This window comes from Bos javanicus, chromosome 25 (genome assembly GCF_032452875.1).
Source record: "Bos javanicus breed banteng chromosome 25, ARS-OSU_banteng_1.0, whole genome shotgun sequence".
NCBI lineage: Eukaryota > Metazoa > Chordata > Mammalia > Artiodactyla > Bovidae > Bos > Bos javanicus.
The window spans coordinates 21,066,095-21,091,227 of NC_083892.1; the positions used below are offsets into that span (position 1 = coordinate 21,066,095).

General features: G+C 43.1%; 1 protein-coding gene across 2 annotated transcripts in view; it reads right to left on the reverse strand.

Annotated features, from left to right (window-relative positions):
• The window catches only part of COG7 (component of oligomeric golgi complex 7), a 90,928-nt gene that overhangs the window by 39,358 nt on the left and 26,437 nt on the right, over window positions 1-25,133 (reverse strand). For both annotated transcript variants that reach the window (XM_061401420.1, XM_061401418.1), the window contains exons 5-10: window positions 22,507-22,589; window positions 21,192-21,314; window positions 14,539-14,737; window positions 6,263-6,390; window positions 4,600-4,754; window positions 47-163 (exon numbers count right to left, since the gene is read on the reverse strand). In XM_061401420.1, the coding sequence (XP_061257404.1) occupies window positions 47-163; window positions 4,600-4,754; window positions 6,263-6,390; window positions 14,539-14,737; window positions 21,192-21,314; window positions 22,507-22,589 (805 nt within the window). The remainder of the gene's footprint in view (window positions 1-46; window positions 164-4,599; window positions 4,755-6,262; window positions 6,391-14,538; window positions 14,738-21,191; window positions 21,315-22,506; window positions 22,590-25,133) is intronic.

The following is a 25,133-nucleotide window of genomic DNA, read 5'->3' on the forward strand; positions in this document are numbered from 1 at the left end:
ACTATTATATATAATATATGTTTATATATGTTTACTCCCATTTTACCTAATGGAATTCTGAAAAGCCGTCCAATCTTCTTGAAAAAGAGAGTTGAGAGGAATATCATCCAGTCTGTACTTCTTTCGTATTGAGTGAAGAGTACTAGTGAAGTCAGACACATACCTAGGGGAAAGAAAAATTAACAGCGGTGTCATCATAAACTCTCCAGACCTAGAGACACCAGGAATTACAAAGCTTTAGACAAACCGCTAATGAGAGCATCTTCAGAGGCTATCCTATGAAGGGTTATCACGACGCATAAAGCTCTGACCACAAACAAGTCTCTATGTAACAAGACGGTCTTTTTCATCTTGCAGAGCAGCTTTAGGAGATGTTCAAGATGAGGGGGAAGGGGACGGCCACTAAGACCACAACTCTGTGACCCACCAGGTGACAGATGATGGTCGCAAATCACTCCCTCATCCTAACAGAGGCATTTCTTTGGAAGCTAATTTAAAGGACTGTTTTAAAACATCACAGCCCCACTATAATACCTGACTGATACCTAGGATACCACAAGGTACTTCTGCAGCATTGAAATCCTTGAAAGTGAAAGTCACTCAGTTGTGTCCGACTCTTTGCAACCCTGTGGACTATACAGTCAGTCCATGGAATTCTCCAAGCCAGAATACTGGAGTGGGTATCCATTTCCTTCTCCAGGGGATATTCCTGAGCCAGGGATCGAACCCAGGTCTCCACATTGCAGGCGGATTCTTTACCAGTTCAGCCACAAGGGAAGCCCAAGAATACTGGAGTGGGTAGCCTATCCCTTCTCCAGCAGATCTTCCCGACACAGGAATTGAACCAGGGTCTTCCGCATTGCAGGCGGGTTCTTTACCAGCTGAGCTACCAGGGAAGCCCACTCCAATCCTTGAATTCAGAGTAAACAGCCAAGCCCCATGGCTTGGGCCCAACCTTAACAAAGCATGAAACTGGATTCCAAACTGAACACCCTCCCTCGAAGACTGTGCCGTTTGCTCCCACCTATACCACTTACTTTTCTTCATCCCATTTATCACTAAATAGCTTATCACATCCCACTTTTCACTAAATCCCAAGTATCACTAAATAGCTTATTTAATGTATGTGTTTCATGTTTATTGCTGTCACTAGACTAGAAGCTCTGGGAGAGAACAGGGACTATCCCTCTGTGGCTCATAATTGTATCCCCAGGAATTAGCACAGGCCTGGGCATAAGGGAGACATCCAGAAACAGGCTGTGAGGCAATGACAGACCTGCACTGCATATCTAGGCAAGTACCTGAGTGTCTTTGGGCCTTAGTTTCCACATCTTCAAAATGGACTTAATGATGTCTTCTGCACTGCCTTCCCTGATAGCTTAGCTGGTAAAGAATCTGCCTGCAATGCAGGAGATCTGGGTTTGATCCCTGGGTTGGGAAGATCCCCTGGAGAAGGGAAAGGATCCCCACTCCAATAATATTCTTGCCTGGAGAATTCCACTGACAGAGGAGCCTGGCGGGCTACAGTCCATGGGGTTGCAAAGACTGACTGAGCGACTAAGCACATTCACTTCTCACTCAATATTCACAACCACACAGAAAGGCGATATTATCACCATCAGTTTCCCCAACTAAAAGATAACAAGACTCAGAAAGGTGCATGAACCCACTCAAGGTCCCAGCTAGTTAAGTGCCTGAGCCAGGATCTCAGCTCAGGGGGCTCCACGTCCCGGGCCCAGGCTCCCTCACAGCCAGAACGCCGCTGACTCTGTACCAGCCCACCTTTAACTATGGATTCTACAGCCCTGGCCAAGTCCAGGTTAGGCTACCCTCCTGCCCTGCCTGCATCCTTCATCCTCCCTACCCCTCCTTCCTGAACACCATCCCATGCTCCCCCCCCACTACTGAACAAGGTCCCACTTGAACCCTGGGCAAGTCAGTATCACCCTTATTTCCCTGACTAATTTCATAAACAAATATCAGCTGTTTTGGTAGCTTCAAATCCTCCCCTTCTCGAGAAGGTGATCTGGCTTTATCATACATCCTTTGGTCCAGTTTGAATTTTTAATATGCATTTGCATTACTTTTTAAAATGAAGGAACTGAAGTAACCAATAGAAGAACCAAAAATGAAAACATCACCAACGAGAACTGGGAGGGGAGAGGATATGAGAGGACCAGGCTCAAGGACGCCCAGTTCCTCGCCTTTCAGAGCTGAGAGTCAAGACATAACAGTTAAAGGTGATAAACAAACAAATTTTCTTTAAAGTCTGGAGAGAAGAGTGAGAAGGCTAAGACTCCTTGAGCCCAATGCAGGGGGCCTGGGTTCAATCCCTGGTCAGTGAACCAAGATCCCGCATGCCGAAACTGAGGCCCAGTGCAGCTAGATATATTTAAATAAAAGACTAAAAGTTGTGACTTCTGAGGAGAAGGATATGGGCAGGAAAGAAGGAAGACTTTTCCTTTTTTACACCTTTTTGTATTTAAATATATATATATATTTGAAAGCATTTTACTTTTGTTATAATAAAATTTTTAGATCTCAAAAAGAATTATTTCATCCACAAAATCCTGGTTGGTGGCAGAGAAAGAGGTGACTTTTATTTGATTAAACCTGTTGCTGATGTTTCTCTCTCTGGAGGTCCCGTCTGGGCTCACGCGCTCCCCCTCCCTCTGCGAGCAGGGCCCCTGTCCCTCAGTATCTTCCTGTGAGCCGCCCTCGGAGGTGCAGACCGCCCACGGCAGTAACCAACAGCACGGGGCCCTCAGAGCTCACAGGGGCATGTTCAGTATTTCTGGAATGACAAGGGCTCCCTAAACTTACGGCAGCAAAAGAGCATTCAGTTCAGTACGAGGAGTTTCTTGAGACTCAAGGCAACTTTATTCCAGAATACGATCTCTTGCAGAGCCTGAGAATGTATCCGTCCGTAAGCTAAAGACTGAAGCATATAACCTCCCAAGGGCCCTTCCACCTCAATCGCACAGGTCAGAGAATCCAGCCTTATACTGAAATTTCTTACCTCTTCTTTTCTCTAAGTAAATTTAATTTTGGTCTTCCCTCTTTCTTTCTTCTAATGGCTTTATTGCCTTTGCAATTCACAAATCACACAAGTCATTTATGCAGTCACAGAGTTGTGCAACCATCACCACAATCAACTTTAAAACAAGCTTCATCAGCCTTAAAAGAAACCCTGTTACCTTTTGGCAGTCATCCTGCATCTCCTCCAAATGCCCCCCCTCCCCAGCCCTTTGGTGTAGTTGCTCAGTCACGTCTGACTCTTCTGCGACCCCATGGACTGCAGCCTGCCAGGTTCCTTTGTCTACGCAATTTCCCAGGCAAGAATACTGGAGTGGTTTGCCATTTCCTCCTCCAGGGGATCTTCCTGACCCAGGATGGAACCCGCATCCCCTGCCTAGGCAGCCACTAACCTATTGTCTGTCTCTATAGATTTGCCTGTTCTGGACATTTTGTATAGATGGAATCATATAACGTGAGGTCCTGTCTGACTGGCTTCTTCTACTGAGCACAATGTTTATATACTTTTTTATTTTATATTTTTAATTCCACAAGAAATGTGTTAATTTATTCTCCTTTTTAAGAATCAGAAAATAACAAAGCTAAGTCTCCAATGACTACTAACTTAGTCCTCCCTCTCCTCAAATATAATCAGTGTTTTGAGTTTTGCCTAACCTTTCACATCAGGGCTTAGTGAACTTTGTCTGTTAAGTCCAGGTATTAAGCTTTGCAAGTCACAAGGTCTCTGTTCTAACTACTCAACTCTAACTTCATTGGGAGGATTTAGAGGCCACAGATAAGTGAACGGGCTTGGTGGAATTCCAATAACGCTTTTACAAAAACTTTTACAAAAACAGACTTGGCTCATGAGCTAGAGTTTGGTGACCTGTATTCTATAGGAATATATAATGCACTTACAGTTTCAAAAAGGATCCAGAATAGGAACTGGCACTCCTGGTTTCTTGTAAACAAAGTTTTACTGGAACAAGGCCACATCCACTCAGGTATGTGTTGTCTCTGGCTGCTTTTGTACTTCTGGGGAAGCATTCTCTATGAAAGTCTCTATTGACTGCAAAGCCCTCAAGGCCTACCATACTTATCTTCTGGTCCTTGGCAGAAAAGCTTTGCTGAACCCTGCTACAGAAAATGTACTCTACATTGTATCCTGCAACTTTTTATTCACTTCAACAGTATGTTTTGACATCTATCCCTGCTGTTATGTGTAGATAGAATTAACACTTTAACTGCCTCATAAGGAACTCCCTTAGTATCAATATACCATATCTTATTTGGCCGTTTCCAAATGGGTGGACATTCTGGTTGCTTTAAATGCTCCACCATAATGAATGTGCTGTGATGTTCTTAGCATCATTAAGGACGTCCCCTTAGGCTTAGGTACAAGTGCCTCTCCAGGATTCATGGCAGGAATACGGACATCCGCATTTTTAACTGGGAGACACCACTCTCCCACGAGGCTGGCCCTGACTCCACTCTCCCAGCCTTACTCGGCAAAGAGGGACTTCAGGGCCACCAGCAGGCCATATCTCCCTGCCACTGGCCCTGATCCCACTTCCCCAGCCTTACTTGGCAAAGAGGGACTTCAGGGCTGTCAGCAGGCCACAGGTCCCCAGGCCGCTGGTGAATCTGATGCATCTGTCAACGGCTGCAGAAGACAGGCCAAAGAGCTTGTTCACAGAGTGGCTCAGCTCCTGCACACAGTCAATGACTTCCCCGTGTTCCTGGTCAGCAGAGACAATAAAAAGCTGCCTCAGACTGAAGAACAAATGAATAGACAACATTCAGATGGGAGGAGCTCCAGATTTCCTCATTCATGGTTAAACCACTTACGACGAACATCAGAAATGTAGTCCCAAACTATGAGAGCTCTTTAAGAGCCTGACTGAGTGAAGAACAGTCTAAGTGGCCAGTGAGATCACAGAAATAAACTCCTGGCCAAAAAGCATGATTAAATCCTTATAGTCATCCTTATATTTTTATCTCTTTCCTCTTTTTCTGTGATTAAGATGGTATCTCTCCCTCTGGGGAGAAGGCAATGGCACCCCACTCCAGGACTCTTGCCTGGAAAATCCCATGGACAGAGAAGCCTGGTGGGCTGCAGTCCACGGGGTCACTAAGAGTCGGACATGACTGAGCGACTTCACTTTCACTTTTCACTTGCATGCATTGGACAAGGAAATGGCAACCCACTCCAGTGTTCTTGCCTGGAGAATCCCAGCGACGGGGGAGCCTGGTGTGCTGCCGTCTACGGGGTCGCACAGAGTCGGACACGACTGAAGCGACTTAGCAGTAGCAGCAACAGCTCTCCCTCTGGCTCTCAAGTGAGGGTCTGCATTCTCCGTATCACACACTCCAAAAGAATGTGGTGAAAAAAAAACATGCTTCTTTCAGGGGCAAAAACATAACTGAGTGGAACAGACTTTCTAGGGACATCCTTAGAAAACAGAAAAAAAATGGCAGGAGGCAGCCGACTTGAACTACTGTAAGATCTATTCTTCAATGTCAACTCACCTCCCACTGCTGCTGCTAAGTCACTTCAGTCGTATCCGACTCTGCACGACCCCATAGACGGCAGCCCACCAGGCTCCCCAGTCCCTGGGATTCTCCAGGCAAGAACACTGGAGTGGGTTGCCATTTCCTTCTCCAATGCATGCAAGTGAAAATTGAAAGTGAAGTCGCTCAGTCGTGTCCGACTCTTAGTGACCCCGTGGACTGCAGCCCACCAGGCTCCTCAGTCCATGGGATTTTCCAGGCAAGAGTACTGGAGTGGGGTGCCATTGCCTTCTCCCACCTCCCACGAGACAGCCTTAATTATTTGCAATGGAAATTCCCCTCTGGTGTGTCCACCTGGTGAACCTGGCCTGAGAGCACTATCCTTGAGTGCTCCGCTCCAGTGTCTGTTTGCATATCTGCCTTGAAGAAAAGACTGCATAATCATGACTGACTCAGGGAGAAAACCAACTTAATCTTGAGAAGATTTAAGCCTCTGAGGGGTGCGAGGTCCTTACTGGGGATTTTAAATAAAAACCAGGTAGCAGACCTGTGGTCTCGTTTTAATTTGGATTACAAGAGCCCAGGAAGCGCTGAAAGCCCATGTTTTACACACCTGTTCCCACTCTCTGCATTCTGTATGCTGGCTCCCACCTTCTCTGAAGCATCCCAGCCACCCCGACCCCAGCCTGGCAGATACAGTGATGCCCAGTTGGCCCCGGCAGTGCTGTGACCTTACCAGAGGCACCTCGCTGAACTGGATGAGAAGGTACTTCTCTTCCATGTCTCCATACTTCAGCTGGTAGGGCTTGTACGGACCATACACAGCATCCACCAGTTCCATGACTTTCACCAGGTTTTGCTCATCTTCAAGGAAATCAGAAATTAAAAGCAATAATGAACAAAGAACTGGAAATTAACTGGTGAAAAACGATAGGTGGAAGGGACTCTACTGGAACTTTTCCTATTTCATCTTTGGGGTGACTACTTTCTGTTCATCTGCTTTTACCATTCATGGAACCTGCAACAATCATGTCAGTAAATATTTTAATAAATCTGAGCTTTGTGTACTATTTGCCTAAAGCGCTATTAAAGACACTGATTCAGGGAGCTTCCCTGGTAGTCCAGTGGTTAAGAATCGGCCTGCCAATGCAGGGGTCACGGGTTTGATTGCTGGTCTGGGAAGATCCCATGTGCCTCGGAGCAACTAAGCCTGTGGGCCACAACTACTGAGCCTGTGCTCTAGAGTCCATGCTCTGCATGAAGAGAAGCCACCACAGTGAGAAGCCCACCTACGGCAACTAGAGAGTAGCCCCCCACCCCAGGCTTGCCGCAACTAGAGAAAGCCCTTGGGCAGCAACAAAGACCCAGTGCAGCCAAAAATAAATAAATAAAAAATTTAAAAATAATAATAAAGATATGGATCCCCTTAATCCTATAACCCATCATAATTGAGAACCTCTTCAAATGATAACCCTCCCCAGGGTCAAGTTCAAGAACTGCTACAGAGAAAAGGCTCTGCACAAAGAACATTTTCATTTGGAGCATTCCTAGGATTTTACAGAAACGGGATATGCACCAAAATTCCTATATTCAACTACATGAAGATTTTAACATGCATATTCTGTGACACAGTAATTCAACTGCTAAGAATTCTCTCTTCAGCTGGGATCCAAAATCTTTTCCATAGCCTGCCAAGTTCTACCATCACTTGACCTCAGGAGGTGAAAGAGGGGGTAGTTAAGGATGAAGGCTCTTCTAACTGAAGTTCTCTCGCTTCCTGTTAGGGGACTGGGTGCAAATGACTTAACTTTTCAATGTCTGTTTCCTCAACTGTAAAATGAGGTTAATAATGGCATCAATTTTATAGGCTTAACTGGAGGTTAGGTAAAATAGTATGTGTCTAACACGTGTAAGCTCTCAATAATGCCAGCTACTTTTGTTGTACGCAGCCTGACACGCTGCAGTCCATGGGGCTGCAAAGAGTCGGACACGACTGGGCGACTGAACTGAACTGACTTTTGTTATTACTTCTACAGCCTTGGCCTCTTTCACAACTCCCCTAGCCTCCAGCCTTCTCTCGGTTTCTCAAAAGCTCCCCTCTGGCCACCAGCTACTACTTCTGTTTGGAAAGACCTTGTTCTTCCCTAACCCTCTTCATCTGGTTAACTCCTATTCTTCCTTGAGGACTCACTCAGTTCATGTCTGAGGGTCTTGATCATCTTTATCTGCTTAGGACCATTCAACTTTTCTCCTACAACCATTTTGCTGTTCAAAGTATTCACCTCACTTTGTAATTATACACTCATTAGTAAGATTATTTGGCTATTTCCCACTGCAATATATATTGTATGAGAGAAGGGACTGTGTCTGGTTTTGCTTAGCATGGCATCCTCAGCATATAGCACTCTAGAACTAGCCCATTTATAGTTGAATAAGTAAATTAACCAAGGGAACATTTCATGCAAAGATGGGCTTGATAAAGGACAGAAATGGTATGGACCTAACAAAAGCAGAAGATATTAAGAAGAGGTGGCAAGAATACACAGAAGAACTGTACAAAAAAGATCTTCACGACCCAGATAATCACGATGGTGTGATCACTCACCTAGAGCCAGACATCCTGGAATGTGAAGTCAAGTGGGCCTTAGAAAGCATCACTACGAACAAAGCTAGTGGAGGTGATGGAATTCCAGTTGAGCTATTTCAAATCCTGAAAGATGCTGCTGTGAAAGTGCTGCACTCAATATGCCAGCAAATTTGGAAAACTCAGCAGTGGCCACAGGACTGGAAAAGGTCAGTTTTCATTCCAATCCCAAAGAAAGGCAATGCCAAAGAATGCTCAAACTACCACACAATTGCACTCACCTCACACGCTAGTAAAGTAACGCTTAAAATTCTCCAAGCCAGGCTTCAGCAATATGTGAACCGTGAACTTCAGATGTTCAAGCTGGTTTTAGAAAAGGCAGAGGAACGAGAGACCAAATTGCCAACATCCACTGGATCATCGAAAAAGCAAGAGAGTTCCAGAAAAACATCTATTTCTGCTTTATTGACTATGTCAAAGCCTTTGACTGTGTGGATCACAACAAACTTGGAAAATTCTGAAAGAGATGGGAATACCAGACCACCTGACCTGCCTCTTGAGAAATCTGTATGCAGGTCAGGAAGCAACAGTTAGAACTGGACATGGAACAACAGACTGGTTCCAAATAGGAAAAGGAGTATGCCAAGGATGTATACTGTCACCCTGCTTATTTAACTTATATGCAGAGTACATCATGAGAAATGCAGGGCTGGAAGAAGCACAAGCTGGAATCAAGATTGCCGGGAGAAATATCAATAACCTCAGATATGCAGATGACACCACCCTTATGGCAGAAAGTGAAGAATGAACTAAAAAGCCTCTTGATGAAGGTGAAAGAGGAGAGTGAAAAAGTTGGCTTAAAGCTCAACATCCAGAAAACTAAGATCACGGCATCTTGTCCCACCACTCCATGGGAAATAGATGGGGAAACAGTGGAAACAGTGTCAGACTTTATTTTGGGGGGCTCCAAAATCACTGCAGATGGTGACTGCAGCCATGAAATTAAAAGACACTTACTCCTTGGAAGAAAAGTTATGACCAACCTAGATAGCATATTGAAAAGCAGAGACATTACTTTGCCAACAAAGGTCCGTCTAGTCAAAGCTATGGTTTTTCAGTGGTCATGTATGGATGTGAGAGTTGGACTGTGAAGAAGGCTGAGTGCCGAAGAATTGATGCTTTTGAACTGTGGTGTTGGAGAAGACTCTTGAGAGTCCCTTGGACTGCAAGGAGATCCAACAAGTCCATTCTGAAGATCAGCCCTGGGATTTCTTTGGAAGGAATGATGCTAAAGCTGAAACTCCAGTACTCTGGCCACCTCATGTGAAGAGTTGACTCATTGGAAAAGAGTCTGATGCTGGGAGGGATTGGGGGCAGGAGAAGGGGATGACAGAGGATGAGATGGCTGGATGGCATCACTGACTCGATGGACGTGAGTCTGAGTGAACTCTGGGAGCTGGTGATGGACAGGGAGGCCTGGTGTGCTGTGATTCACGAGGTCACAAAGAGTCGGACACGACTGAGCGACTTAACTGAACTGAAGTAAATTAAATACCTTTTGACCTATCCATAAGAGGGTCATGAAAAATAATTGTATGTGTATACAAAAAACACAGAAACACACATATGCACATGCACGCGCACACACACACACACTGCTGATGGAAACCATGATTCTCTCTGTAGGAGAGAACAGATGCAGTAGAGAATGGCAAGAGGTAAAAATCTACTGGTGTTGGATTTGATTTGGAAGTGTCAGTATAAACTGGTAATTTTTAAAAATATGGGGTTTCCCTGGTGGCTCAGTTGTAAAGAATCTGCCTGCCAATACAGGAGACATGGGTTCAATCCCTGATCGGAAGGATCCCACATGCCGCAGAGCAATAAGCTGTGTACTACAACTACTGAGTCTGTGCTCCAGAGGCCAAAGCCGTAACTACTGAGCCCTCGTGCCACACCTACTGAAGGCTGAGTGCTCTAGAGCCCGTGCTCTGCAACAAGAGAAGCCACTGCAGTGAGAAGCCTGCGCACCACAGCTAGAGAGGAGCCCCTGCTTACCCCAACTAGAGAAAAGCCCATGCAGCAACAGACTCAGCACAACCAAAAATAAATAAATAGGTACACAAATGTCCCCTCCCTCTTGAACCTCCTTCCTCATCCCACCCCTCTAGGTTGTTACTGAGCCAGGGTTTTAGTTCCCTGAGTCATACACCTATGGCTGACTCATGTTGATGCTTGGCAGAAATCAACACAATCCTGTAAAGCATTTATCCTTCAATTAAAAAATAAATAAAATAAATGTATTTCCTAGCTCTGTTCATAAAGGGCCTAGGAAGTAATAATAGCCCAGCAACAATAAGCACCCATGGTGCCAGATCTTGGTTCCTAAATACCATTTCCCACTAGAAGAAACCAAGCTCCTTGAGAAAATGGCTGATTCCAGGTCTGAGGCAGTACAAAATGTTCCTGGATCTGTGTGTGCCATAAAGCAATAAAACACTCTAAGGCTGATAGGAACATGTCAAAATGATGCAGGAGCCAGCCTGAAGGGGCAACCACCGACCAAATCTGAAATAATTCAAGCATCAAACTGAATAATGAAAATAATGTATCATAATACAATGAGTAAAAAAATCCATAAGTTTACAGTGACATTAAAGAGAGACAAAGGAAGAAAAATCTCCTCACAAAAGAATGCCTGCAAATGTATGTAAAAGAAATGAGAGAACTAGAATATCACCATTTTATAATCAGCAATGTAAAAGTTTATTCAGGCAGGAATTACCAATGGATGCTAAAGTCATTAGGTAAATGTTTCTTAAGGAACTGAATATTCCTATGGGCCCAAAATATCACCCCATAGATAATTATTAATTACAAAGAAGAAAAGGTAACTTTACAATGGAGTGACCTGGCAGGTATAACTACCAAGTGATTAATCCAACCCACCACCAATAATTGGACATTATGTGTCTCCTGATGTGATGCCATAGGAAGTATACATCATCAACAGTGTAGTATTCTTATTAAAAAGGTTTCATCTAAATCTAAACACAAAGAAACAGTTAGATAATTCCAGGCTATAGGACATTCTACAAGAAAACTACCCTGTATTCTTCAAAGATATCAGTGTCATGAAAGACCAAAGATGAGATGACTGTTTTAGTTTAAAAGAGATTAAAGAGAAAGGACAACCGAAAATAATCCATGTACACTGAGCGGACTTTAATAAGAGGTAGGGAAACAGCTATAAAGACTGCTGTGGAACTAGGAAAACTTGTGTGCTGGATGACAGTACTGAATCCATATAAAACTGGGAAGGTGACAGTGATAATAAAATATTGTATTAAAAACATTTAACAAGGACTTCCTTGGTGGTCCAGTGGTTAGGAATCCACCTGCCAGTGCAGGGGACACAGGTTCGATTCCTGGTCCAGGAAGATCCCATATGCTGCGCGGCTACTAAGCCCAAGTGCCACAATTACTGAGCCCACACACTTCAACTACCGAAGCCCCCACACCCTAGAGCCTGTGCTCTGCAACAAGAGAAGCTGCCACAAGAAGCCCACACACCCACCGCAAGGAAGAGTGGCTCCCACTTGCTGCAACTAGAGAAAGTCTGCACACAGTAACAAAGACCCAGCTCCATCAAAAATAAATAAATAAATAAAGATTTTTAAAAGACAGTAGTTCTTTAAAAAAAAAAAAAAAGGTAACAACATTGTAAAGCAATTATACTCCGATAAAAACTAATAAAAAATAAAAAGCATTTAAGTATACAGACACACTCATATACAAAATATGCACGTGTATATAATGCAAAATATTGTTTCTGGACAGCTGATTGAGTTTGCTCTTTATCCTTCCTTGTATTTTCTGGGTTTTTCTAAACCCAATACGTGTGTGTACATGTTCAGTGGTGTCCAACTCTTTATGACCCCATGGACTGTACCACCAGGCTCATCTGTCCACAGAATTCTCCAGCCAAGAATACTGGAGTGGGTTGTCATTTCCTACTCCAAACATATTGCTTGTTAACTATAAAGTCAACTAATTATTTTTTTTACTTTCTACTGTATAACCTTTTAGATATTTTTGAGTTATACTATATACATTAAAATAGAAAAGTCTTAAAGGTAACCTAGAAAGTTAGAAAACGTATCTGCAACATAGCTGATAATGAGAAAAAATCCATCCTATGTAAGATATTTTGGGAATACACACCAAATTTTTAACAGTGGTTATTTCCAGCTAGTGGGATTATAGGAGAGTTTCATCTTATGTTATAGATATAACTGTATCATGAATTTTTATAACAGTGCTTTGATTTTATAACATATTTGATAAAACATTGTTTTAAATAAATTGCCCTTATAAATTAACCAGAAATAGATTAAACTCTCAAACAGAAAAAGAGGCAAAAGAATAAGCAATTCAAGACAAAAAATATAACTTTTTATAATATAATTTTCAAACTGGCTAGTAATCAAAGAAATGAAAATTGAAACAATATATTGTTAACTGTCTAAGAAACTGGCAAGGGGAAAAACAATAGAGCCTAGTGCTGATTAGGGCATGGGGGAATGAGCAGCCTTATTTACTACAAATGAATCCGTAAAGAGGCAGAAACTTTCTACAGAACAAAATGTGACAAAATCTTAAAATTTTTCATTTATTAGCAACTGTAATTTTCAAACTTATTCCAAGGAATAATCAGAGGTGGGCTCCAAAATTAATGTGCAAGATTGTTTTTAATAGTTTTATTTCTAAACAGTGGATTAAAGAATTAAAGTAAGCCATCATTATCAAATGGTCATTAAAAACCATGTCTTAGGAAGATACTTAATGACTTAAAAATGCTCATAATATTAATGTGAGCAAAAAAGAAAGAGTATAAGATCATATAAACTAGTATTTTTCAAGAAACATGCATATGTATGTATTTATATATGCATCTACTTCATATGTTGTTGTTATTTAGTCAAAGTCATGTCCAACTCTTCTGCGACCCCATGGACTATAGCCCACCAGGCTCCTCTGTCCATGTGATTTCCCAGGCAAGAATACTGGGTTGCCAATTTCCTCCTCCAGGGGATCTTCCCAACCCAGAGACTGAATCCACGTCTAGAGCATTGGCAGGTGGATTCTTTACCACTGAGTTACCTGCGAAGTCCTTTATTTCATATACATTTATGAACATGTATATCTATATATGAACTACTGGGAGGAAGTGTTCCCATGCCTCTCTGAGTGAAGAGATTATGCATCATTTTTATTCTCTTTTATTTTTATGTCTGTTTCCGAAGTACTTTTAAATTTAAAAATAGATATACTATTTTTTTTTAATCTCAATAGGAATCATGAAAAAATCTAAACTTCCATGGCTGACTAACAAAGTACTTTCTGTATCCAGTTCTTTAGAGGGTGGTTCTCTCTTCTTCAGCAATATACATCACCAGTGGGAGGAAAGCAACCTGCTTCTGGCCCTGCCTTCATTCCACTCTGCCCCTGCAGGACAGTCGGCCTAAACACTCTCCAACCACTAGGACAAGGATGTCCAGATCCCTGGAAGCTGCCCACATCCACCGTGCCTCTCCCACAGCCGAGGCCTGACCAGCAAGGGTGCCAAAAACCCCCGATGAGTCATCAGGAACTCGAACAACAAACACACTCCCTGGAATGTACGAGGTATTACACATGCAGGTAATTAAAGAGAATAACTAGTAAATAAACCAAGTTAGTGACACGCAGCAGCCCAATGGCAGAAGCAGGCCTTCCTGAGGCGACTTCCTGATTTGACAGCAGCATTCCTCACGAGGTCTGTGTGACTTAAAGCTTTATGATGCTTTTAATATAGATGGGAAACAGCTGGGGAAATGCAACACACCACTCACTGTTTGCCCAAATGGGAATAAAAAGCGCTGTGCTCTCACACGGCATCTGGGGAAAGCCCAGGTACCTTATAGCCGCCCTTGGTCCTAATACTGCACCCTTGCCCTTAAAAATAGGCTGTTGCCCTTGCAAAAGCCTCCTCTAATCCACTTCTTCTCTCGAACTTACTTTTTTAGGTTGACTTGCCCCAGGTTCTGTGATGACTTAAAAGGAAGAGGACACCACCCTCCCAGCCTAACTTGCTGCCCACTCGCTGCCACTAATGTCCACCTGCCGCTTACACTCTAAGCCCCTGCAGAAGTGCCTGTCACTTCCCCAGGGCGTGTGAAGAGCCTAGGCAGCCCTGGAGCTAGGCAAATATATTAAGCAACAATTATTTCCATAATGGCAGTGTTTTCATGGAAAAGGTTTCCCTCTCTGTTGAGAAGTAAAACACTGCTCCAGTCACTGGAAAAGGCAAACAAACCCAGGCCTCCCAACCCACCCAAAAAAAGTGAGTGAAGGCAAGTCAGAGAGCTGGAGGGAAGCATGTTTACATGCGTGGGGGAGCAGGGCCATCTCCAACCCCTTGGCGAAGTGGGCGGTGGCATCGTAGAACTCCAGCAGCTTGACGAGCTCCAGCTCAGGTCCTGCCCGCTCCACGCCGGAACTGAGGCACACGGGCAGAGAGGGCACCAGGGCCCCCAGGGTCTGAATCAGCAGAACAGTTACGACGTCGTGGGGGTTCTTGAAGACCTGCAGGGGGAGAGAGGCGTCTGTGTTATCACAAGTGAGCAAAGCTTCCAATGAAGCAGACTCCTGGATGGCCTGCAGGAATCCCTGTGAGCCAGGAAGTGGTCCAATCAAGAGCTACAGGGTCCAGGCTTTGCTCAGCACCCATGTGGATGTGCTCAGAAGCTAAGTAAACTAGCAAGACTTGTGCCTTGCCTCCAGGACAACTGGCTACTTCATGTCTGCCTAACTATTTTCAAATCTATCACACGTAGTATTTAGATACTGGCTAGAGAGAGGACTGTGAAAATGAAATGCAGAAACAGGGAGGGTGTGGGTGGCAGGGAACAAATAGAACTAAAGAAGAGCAATTCACTGAATCAGTCGGAGGATCTAGAAGCACATTTGTAGACCAGCCTGCAAATCCTCTGTCCATGGGATTCTCCAGGCAAGAATACTGGAGTGGGTTGTCATTTCCTTCTACAGGAGATCTTCCCAACCCAGGGATCAAACCTGGATCTCCTGCATTGCAGGCAGATTCTTTACCCACTGAGTTAGATAGTGAGTGAGTGAGTGAGTGAAGTCGCTCAGTCGTGTCCGACTCTTGCGACCCCGTGGACTATAGCCTACCAGGCTTCTCCGTCCATGGGATTCTCCAGGCAAGAATACTGGCGTGGGTTGCCATTTCCTTCTCCAGAGTTAGACAGTAATACTACCCAAAGCCATCTATATATTGAGTGCACTCTCCATTAAAATCCCAAAAGTATTTTTCGGGAGAAACAGGAAAACTCATTCTAAAATTCATATGGAATTTCAGGGAACCCCAAATAGCAAAAACAATACTGAAAAAGAACAACATTGACTATCTCATACTTCCTATTTTCAAAATTTACAACAAAGCTATAATAGCCAAAACAGTGTGGCATCTGCATAAAAACAGACAAATAGCCCAATGGAATAGAAGAGAGAGCCCAAACACACGCATGGTCAAATGATTTTCAACAAGGGTGCCAAACATCATTCCATCAGAAAAGGACAGTCTTTTTGACAAATGGTGCTCAGAAAACTGGAAATCCACATGCCAAAAAAAAAAAAAAAAAAGTTGGATCCTTACCTTATATCATATATAAAAATTAACTCAAATGTTGAGACCTACATGTTAAAGAGTGAGCTGTAAAATTCTTAGAAGAAAACATAGGGTAAATTTCTCATGATCTTGGATTCTTATGCATGGCTGGTGGGAATGTAAAATGTTGCAGTTGCTATGGAAAACATGTGGCAGTTCCTCAAAATGTTAAACATAGGATTATATGATCCAGCAATTCCACTTGGAGGTATACTCCCCAAAAAATTGAAAACAGGGACCCAAATAGATGTTTGTACACCCCTGTTCATAGCAGCATTATTCCAAACAGCCAGAAGACAGAAGCAATTCAAGTGTTTATCTACAAATGAATGGATAAACACAATGTGGAAAATACACACATCAGATTATTCAGCCATAAAAAGGGAAGGATCCTAGAAAACATTATGCAACGTACATAAAACAGCACTCACTTGACACTAGCATATATATCATGTAAATATTACCTCTTTTTTCATTCGCCCCCAAGAGAAGAGTGGTACCAATGTGACTATCAACACAAATGCACCCACTGAAATCATATGGCAGCAACTGGTTATAAGGTGGTCATGTACATGGGCCAAAATATGCTAATATCTTTTCTTAAGATTATTATGAAAAGAGAAGATCAAATTTTTTAATTCTCATAGTGAATTCAATGAGCACCTATTTAGTTTAATAAATATCACTGCTGGAGTCTGAGAGAAAGAGACAGAGGAAATTTGCATTTAACTCAACTCAGATACCAAAACGACCAATTTATATTTCCTGAATGATAGCTTCCAGCCATCTACTAGGCATCACCATAGAGCTGAGCCACTCTCTCTTGGAATTTTAAAGTGTCCCAGATTGGAATTCATTCTTTTCCTGCTGACCTCCTCAGACCTGTTTCTCTCAACTTCCTTATTTCTGTCAGTAGCATCTCCATTCGACCAGAATAAAAATCTCCCTTTTCACTTTCCTTTCTTTCAGGTCCTTTGTCACTTACCAGGTTCTAACAATTGCCCATTTTTTAACTGGATGCCTTTGTTATTATCATCACCATCATAGACCAAACATAGCTTCCTGTCTTCAGTCTTTCTTCATCAGTTCACCCTATGTACCATTACCAAATTCACTATTTTTAAAGGTTATTTAGAATTTTCCTTATGCTTTAAATGTTTAAATATTGCAAGATTCAACAATTAATATTTTGCCACAAATGCTGTACTTCCTAAACCATTGGAAAGGTAATCACAGGTATCATGACATGTTACCGCTAAATACTTCGGCATAAATCTCCTAATAATAAGGCCAGCCTTATCACTACAACACTGTAACTAATCAAATTTAACCTTGATGTAATACTTATACCTGCTACGGTCCATGTTCAAATCTCCTCAATTGTCCTTTTAATGTTCTTCTGAATAGCTTTTTTTGTCATCATGCAGAATCCCATCCAAGATCGTGAAATTACATTCAATTGCCTTTTTGTCTCCTTTACTCTTAATAACTCCCTGACTGTTTTTCTTTCATAACACTGACATTTTTGAAGAGTCCAGGATAGTTGTTTCAAAAAATAGTCTTCGATTTATCTGCATACTTCCTCTTGGTAAGGCTTTTTGGCAGAGGAACTACACAGATGATGGTCTGACACCAAAGTGATTCTTAAAACAGTAACATCATTCACACTACTACTCCAGATGCTCACTGCCTTCTAGAGAAAGCCAAACTCCTGTCTTGCATTCAGCGTTTCTCCATCATATATTCCCACTCCCTTCACACAACACTGACCAATACACACCCTCCTGTCTCTATCCAAAGTATTAATATTCCCTCCACGATCCCCCAAACATAAGAGAATCACCATGATCTTTAGATACCACCCAGTCCAACTTCCCGATTTGACAAAAGAAACATTTTACTACAAGAAAGGATGGAACCAGTGGAGACAATGAAAAGTATTCTTATCTAGAAAAAGAAATCCTGACTCTTCTCCTCCCTGGTATTGTGAGAAAGGACTAGGCAATGAGTATCTATTTCACTTTTATCTCCTACTTAAATGACTTGAGGCAGGGGAAGAATTAAACTAAACAACTCTAAACCAAAGCCTTCTAATTGGTTGGGCAGCTGAAACTATAATGTTTACAGCTGACAGTTTCAGCTGACCAACCAACAAGTCTCTCATGTTCAAAGGTGTCCCTTTTCCTTTAAAGTGATCTGGCATAAGGGATGCTTTGGCCATTGGTTAAAGAACAACCAAAAGGTTCAAAAGACTACAAGATCAAACTTAACAACTAGGGGCGTGGAATTAACCCAAACAACACATGCAGAAACAATCTGGCATTACCTTACACTGGAACTCTCCAGGCAAGAATACTGGAGTGGGTAGCCATTCCCTTCTCCAAGGGATCGTCCCAACCCAGGGATTGAACCCAGGTCTCCTGCATCACAGGCAGCTTCTTTATTCTTTACTGTCTGAGCCACCAGGGAAGCCCCACCTTACACTATATACAAAAATTGATTCAAGATGGGCCATAGAACTAAATGTAAAAGCTCAACAAGCATCTGGAAGAAAACATAGAAGAATGTCTTTGCAACTTGGGGGCTGGTGATAGTTTCTGAGGACAAAGAAAGAATAACCATATAAGAAAAATATGATAAAATCAAGTTCATCAAAATCAATACTTCTGCTCAGACTGGAAGGAAATATCTACAGAATATATCTGATCAAGAACTTATATCCAGAATATATAAAGAACTTCTATAACTCAATAATTAAAAAAGCAAGTTACCCAATTTTTTAAAAAATAGGCAGGACACCAGAACAGATACTTCACAAAGGAAGATATACAAGCGGCCAATAAGCATGATAAAAGGAGTTCAACACCCTTAGTCATCAGGGAAATGCAAATTAAAACCACAGTGAGATACTACAACACACCCACCAGAGTGGCTAAGATGAAAAAGACTGACAACATCTAATGATGGCAAGGATGTGGAGCAATCGGAACTCTCACATACTTGTGTGTGGGAGTGTGCAAAAGCACAACCACTTTGCAAAAGTGTGATTTCTTATATATCTAAATATAGACCTACTCTATAACCCAGCAGCGCCTCTCCCATGTCTTCACCCAAGAGATATGAGCATGCGGTATCCACGAAAAAACTTACAGAACAATGTTCAGAGCAGCTTTACTGATAATCGCACCGAACTAGAAACAGTCCAAGTGTCCATCGAGAAAAGGCTGAACAAACAAAACTGAGATATGTTCATACCATGTAAGAGCGTTCAGTAACGAAAAGGAACTACTGATACACACAACACGAATATATCTTCAAAAACAGGCTGAATAAAAGAAGCCTCAACAAAAGAACATACACAGTAAAATTCCATTGACATGAAATTCTACAACAGGCTGAACTAATTTATGGTGGAAAAAAAACGCAACAGTGGTTGCCCTCGGTGATGGTGGTACAGAGACAAACTGAGAAGGAGCACTAGAGAACTTTCTAGGATGACAGTTGTGTTCGGTGCCTTGGTAGGGGATTAGGTTAAACTGCGTTTGTCAAAACTAATCAAATGGCATATTTAAGATCATCACATTTCACAATTTACCTAAAATAATCTCAGTAAACAAATACTGAACTCTAGTCAATGATACGTGTGTTTGGAAGTGAATGATGTTTGCAACTTACTTTGAAATGAGTCAAAAAATAAGATGAGTCAGTGAACAGATAGACACATGGAGAGATGGATAGATTTGCGATAAAGCAAACATAGCAAAATGTTCATCGTAGAACACAGGAGGGGTGGGTACATGGGTGTTCACTGTACAATTCTTTCAAATTTTTTGTACGTTGGGAAATTTTCATGTTAAAATATTGAGGATAAAAAGTCTTCAGAGACACATTCACCCTGGTACCTTTGGATTTCTTCTGCGCTATACTGAGCTTTAGGAGATGACAGTCACGTATCATGCTCACATTTTGAAAAGAAAATGGGCCATGGGACAAAAGTGTACATTAGCATAAACTTGTATCTTACAGGGACTTCCCAGCTGGCTCAGTGGTAAAGAACCCGCCTGCCAATGTAAGAGACACAAGAGACCAAGAGACAAGGGTTCGATCCCTGGGTTGGAAAGATCCCCTGGAGTAGGAAGTGGCAACCCACTCCAGTATTCTTTTTTTTTTTTTTTCACTCCAGTATTCTTACCTGGAATTTCCCATGGACAGAGGAGCCTGGCGGACTACAGTCCACACAGTCGCAAAGAGTCAGACAGGACTGAGCATGCACTGAAGGACACACATCACATCTTGCAAAACTTGGGGTGAGGCCTGAACAGAAGTGTGAGAAGTCGAAATCCTTTTTCTCAAACACTGAGGGGCATCTGTACATATGCACACGAACTGTCTTTATCTTCCTGATATAAGCAGCAGACAAGGACCCAGAAATGAGTGTGGATGGACAGGGTCACTGAAAACTGACAATTACATAAAAACCACAAAACTTCCACAGGAGGTTGTTTTTTGTTTTACTTGTTTGGTTGGTTGTTTTTTTTTTTTTTAGACTGAATGGTTCAAGAAGAAAGAAACAAGGATGGAGAAGACTGCTTCAACAATCTTGAACAACGTGACCCTGGGTGAGGAATCATCTCCAACCACCGTCAAGTTCATGCCTGCAAATGACTGACCAACACTTGAAGGCTGATTCACAATGAATTTTGAAAAAAATAGAATAAGCCACACCATGAACAGGCCCAGTTAGTCATTACTCAGACAAAAAAAAAGATGATCTAGGGCACCTCTTGGCATGAAGACATGGGACCAGTGATTTATACCCTTTAAGGCTGAAAATTCGAGAAATTAAAGGATGGAAAGTTCCTGAAAGTAAATGAAATGCATTTCCTCTGTCCCACCTCTGCCCTAAGTCAGAGGGCACCTTTAAAACTCTATACCGCTCCTCTAACTCCTGGTGTATTGTGAAAACAAGGGAAACTCACTTTAGACCAGGTAAATTTTACCCAAAGTTAAGATAAAAAAAAGTCTGGTTCACTCAAGCACAACCTGACTAAGGGCCTCCTGCTTTTAGATCAGAAGATAACGGCCTCCAGGAATTCCATGGGCTGCCTGGCTGAACAGCAAGCAACACTGTCACATTAGATCCTATTTAAGATACAGATACGAGCGATAAGAAGAGTTTGAATGGAGACCTGAAGCTTTGCCTGCCTTGGGTTTTGAAGCTTATCTTTTAACCCTTCTGGTGATGGCAGCATAAGGGGAGGTTCTTCAAGCAGAGCTGAGGGTGTCAAGGTCATCAGCCTCTCCCTTGGCACCACGGGCTCTGTCCTCCTGAAAACCCAGATGAGCTGTTACCTGCGAAGCCCACTGGATTTGTGCATGCCAAGCACCGAGCAAGGCGTCGTAGAGTCCAGTGAGCTGCCGGTCCAGGGGCAGGTCGGTCTGGCACAGCTCCTGCCAGGCTGCTAAAAGCTGCACCTGTGGAGGCAGAACAAATGAGGCCTTGCTGGGTCCGCCAAGATACGCTGCCTGCTGCCCTCCTGCCCCCAAACCTCAGCAAGAGATCCACCAGTGCCCACTCTCCTGGGCAAGTAGGTACCCACCGATGACCACTGGCTTCAAAAAAGGCAGAAAAGGGACTTCCCTGGTGGTCCAGTGGTTAGGATTCCACTTTCCAATGGAGGGGATGTAGGTTCAGCCCTTGGTTGGGGAACTAAGATCCCACGTGCCACGGGGCAACTAAGCCCACGGGTCATAATGAAGACCCCACAGGCTGCAACCAAGACCCAGTGCAGCCAAATAAATAAATAATTTTTTCAAAAGGCAGAAAAAACATTTACAGTCCACCTGCTCTGTTGTGTAGAGCTTGAATCTGTCGCCCTCTAAGTGATCCTTTTTCCTTTTATCTTTCCCCTAAAGCATGCCAATGTACTCAGCATGCCCCCATTCTTCTGAATAGACCTCAGGGATGGCTGTGAAGATGTATTTTAGCTTCATGTCCTAACCCTACTGCTTAAAAGACATGTGAGCATTGGATTTGCAGGAATTAAATTAGCCCAGGAAGCTGTCAAGATTTTCAGCAAACTAATCTCAACAAACCTAGACAGCAGATAAAATTCTCAAGGTTTACTGAAAGCATAATAAACCTTATGATGAGAATCTCCCTTAAAAGACAAAAATGTGGTGGCTTAGTCGTTAAGCCGTGTCTGACTCTTGCAACCCCATGGACTGTATAGCCCACCAGGCTCCTCTGTCCATGGGATTCTCCAGGCAAGAATACTGCAGTGGGTTGCCATTTCCTTTTCCAGGGCCTCATTCCCACCCAGGAATCAAACCTGGGTCTCCTGCATTGCAGGCAGATTCTTTACCGATTGAGCTTTGAGGGAATCCCAAAACACAAAAATGGGGAAAACTAAAAACTCTTCCGTTGTAAAGGAAATCCAGCTACAAAAACAAAGGCTGAAAACCAATGTCTCTTTTTCCCACCTTACAATTAAATGAATCCCGAGGCTGGACCAAGGGCACCCCCTACTGGCTAATTAAAAGAAAAAGGCCAGAGAGCATGCAGGCAAACATTTTTACCTTTAAGGAAGAAACTGAGATTTGAAACTGGGACTCCGTGGCCCAGTTCTACAAGCATTCCAAGGGGCAATCACTCACAGCTTCTCACCTTGTGGCACTTGTAGTAGTATGCAAGAAGCTGGGGCATCCGGTCAATTTCACTAAAAACCTTCACAAACATTTTGGACTGATCTAAAGGAAAACAACGGAAAATGGAAAATGTGTACATACTGTTACTAAGTTTGCAATTGCGGCCAAGAGCAAGAATTCAGTAGGATAAATGTGGATTAATTGTGAGTTACTATTCAGAAGTTTCTACCTAGACAATGAATTAACTCATGCGTTGAGATCAGAAACATGAAAAAACAAGTAAAATGAAGGGTAGAACATGTGACTCAATGAGATACCACAAGCCCTGGTTTGTTGAGAATAGTGCATCAGTAAGCATCACTGAACTTTTCTGGTGGTCTGGTGGTTAAGAATCCATCTGCCAATGCAGAGGACATGGGTTCCATCCCTGGTCTGGGAGGATTCCACATGCCATGGGGCAACTCAGCCTGTGTACCCTAGAGTCCATGCTCTGTGACAAGAGAAGTCACTGCAATGAGAAGCCCGCACGCCACAACTAGAGAATAGCTCCCACTTGCCACAACTAGAGAAAGCCCAGGCACAGCAATGAGATCCACTGCAGTCAAACATACAGAGATAAAAAAACAAACAAACAAAAACTTGCTCATTTAAAGAAACAAACAAAAAAAGGCATCATTGATAGAGCTCAGGTTATACAACAATAAAGCAAACCTCACATGTGAATGGAAAAATGAATCAGAATCAGGGCTGGGACTGGGGGTGGGGGCTGGGCTCTCACGCTGTAGGTTGTACAAGGGCAGGATGAGCATCTCCTTCAACTTGGTGTTTTTGGCATCTCACCCGCCTCACCTCGTCCTAGCCCTGACTAGAATCATAAAATGTCAGGGGCAAAAAGTTGTCTAAAATAACCATCGATCAACCACATCACTGGGGTGAGGAAACTGCAGCCCAGAGAACTTCAGTTGCCTGCAGGTCAACAGCAGGACCGCTGACGGAGGGACAGGCTGAACCATGCGCTGCTGCTGCTACTCAACCACTTCTGACCTACAAAAACGGGCATTTCATGGGACCCAAGCTGGTATTCACAGGATCTAAAAATTACTGGCATGAACAGACCTTCTGACAGGTACCAAGAAGAAACCATTCTCTTTGCTGCCCCAGGGCCTTTGTGCTTACTGTGTCTGGGATGCTCTGCTGACACCCCTTCTGTGGGGAGGGAACAACAGAAAATGCGTACATACTGTTCCCAGGTTTTCTGTTGCAGCCAAGGGAAGAATTCAGCAGGATAAACGTGGATTAATTGTGAGCTAGTATTCAGAAGTTCCTACCCAGGCAATGAATTAACTCATGTGGTGTAGAGATCATACACATGAAAAACAAGTAAAGTTAAGGGTAGAACATGCGACTCAATTGGATGCCACAAGCCCTGGCTTGTTGAGAATACTGCATCAGTACGCAACTGACAGCATGCATGCATGCATGTGTGCTACGTTGCTTCGGTCGTGTCTGACTCGTGACCCTGTGGACTGTAGCCCACCAGGCTCCCCTGTCCATGGAATTCTTCAGACAAGAATACTGGAGAGGGCTGCCATGCCGTCCTCCAGAGGATCTTTCCAACCCAGGGATCAAACCCACATCTCTTGTGTCCCCTGCATTGGCAGGTGGGTTCTTTACCACTAGAGCCACCCAGGAAGCCCCAGCTGACTGTAAGTATGAAGGAAAAACTGCCCGCAATCCTATCACTCCTGTTAAACACTGTCATCATTTTAGTGGACTGTCAAAAAAATATTTTTAGAAAAAAAACTGCTACAACAAGCACTGGTCTAAATATATAATCCAATGTTAAGAAATTTCTACCCAACAGAGTAGAATTTGTTATTTCTTGAAACAAATAATAAAGCAGAATTGGCCAAGAGCAAATACATTTAGCAAAAGCACTATAAAACCTTAAAAGTAACAATATGTGGGTCTTTTGCCCTTATAAAGGGGAAGCCCATGGCTCAGATGGTAAGGAGTCTGCCTGCAATGTGGGAAACCTGGGTTAGATCCCTGAGTTGGGAAGATCCCCTGGAAAAGGAAATGGCAACCCATTCCAGTATTCTTGCCTGGGAAATCCCATGGATGGAGGAGCCTGGCAGGCTACAAGTCCACAAGGTGGCAAAGAGCTGGACACGACTGAGGGACTTCACGACTTCACTTTCTTTCTTTGCCCTTATAGAGGAATCCGAGTTTTCAAGATCAATATGTTAAATAGACAAATTTGTAAAACTGAGTTTAACAAGTTCCTGATTTGGACAACAGAGAGAAAAAGAAAGCCTACTTTGGCAACCATAGGACTTCTCGGCTCTTAGCACATAACCAATTCACTTCAAAAAGACCAGTGAGCACCTGCTGGGCAGGGCCCCCTGCCAGGTCTCTTTGTGGACCTGTCATTCTGGCACCCCACATCTACTGTCCTTCTTCCAAAAGAACCATGGTCTTCATAGCAGCTGGACTAGTTTGCATTTCCACCAACAGTGTGAGAGGGTTCCCTTTTCTCTGCACCCTCTCCAGCATTTATTGTTTGTAGACTCTTTGATAGCAGCCATTCTGACTGGCATGAGATGGTACCTCACTGTGGTTTTGATTTGCATTTCTCTGATAATG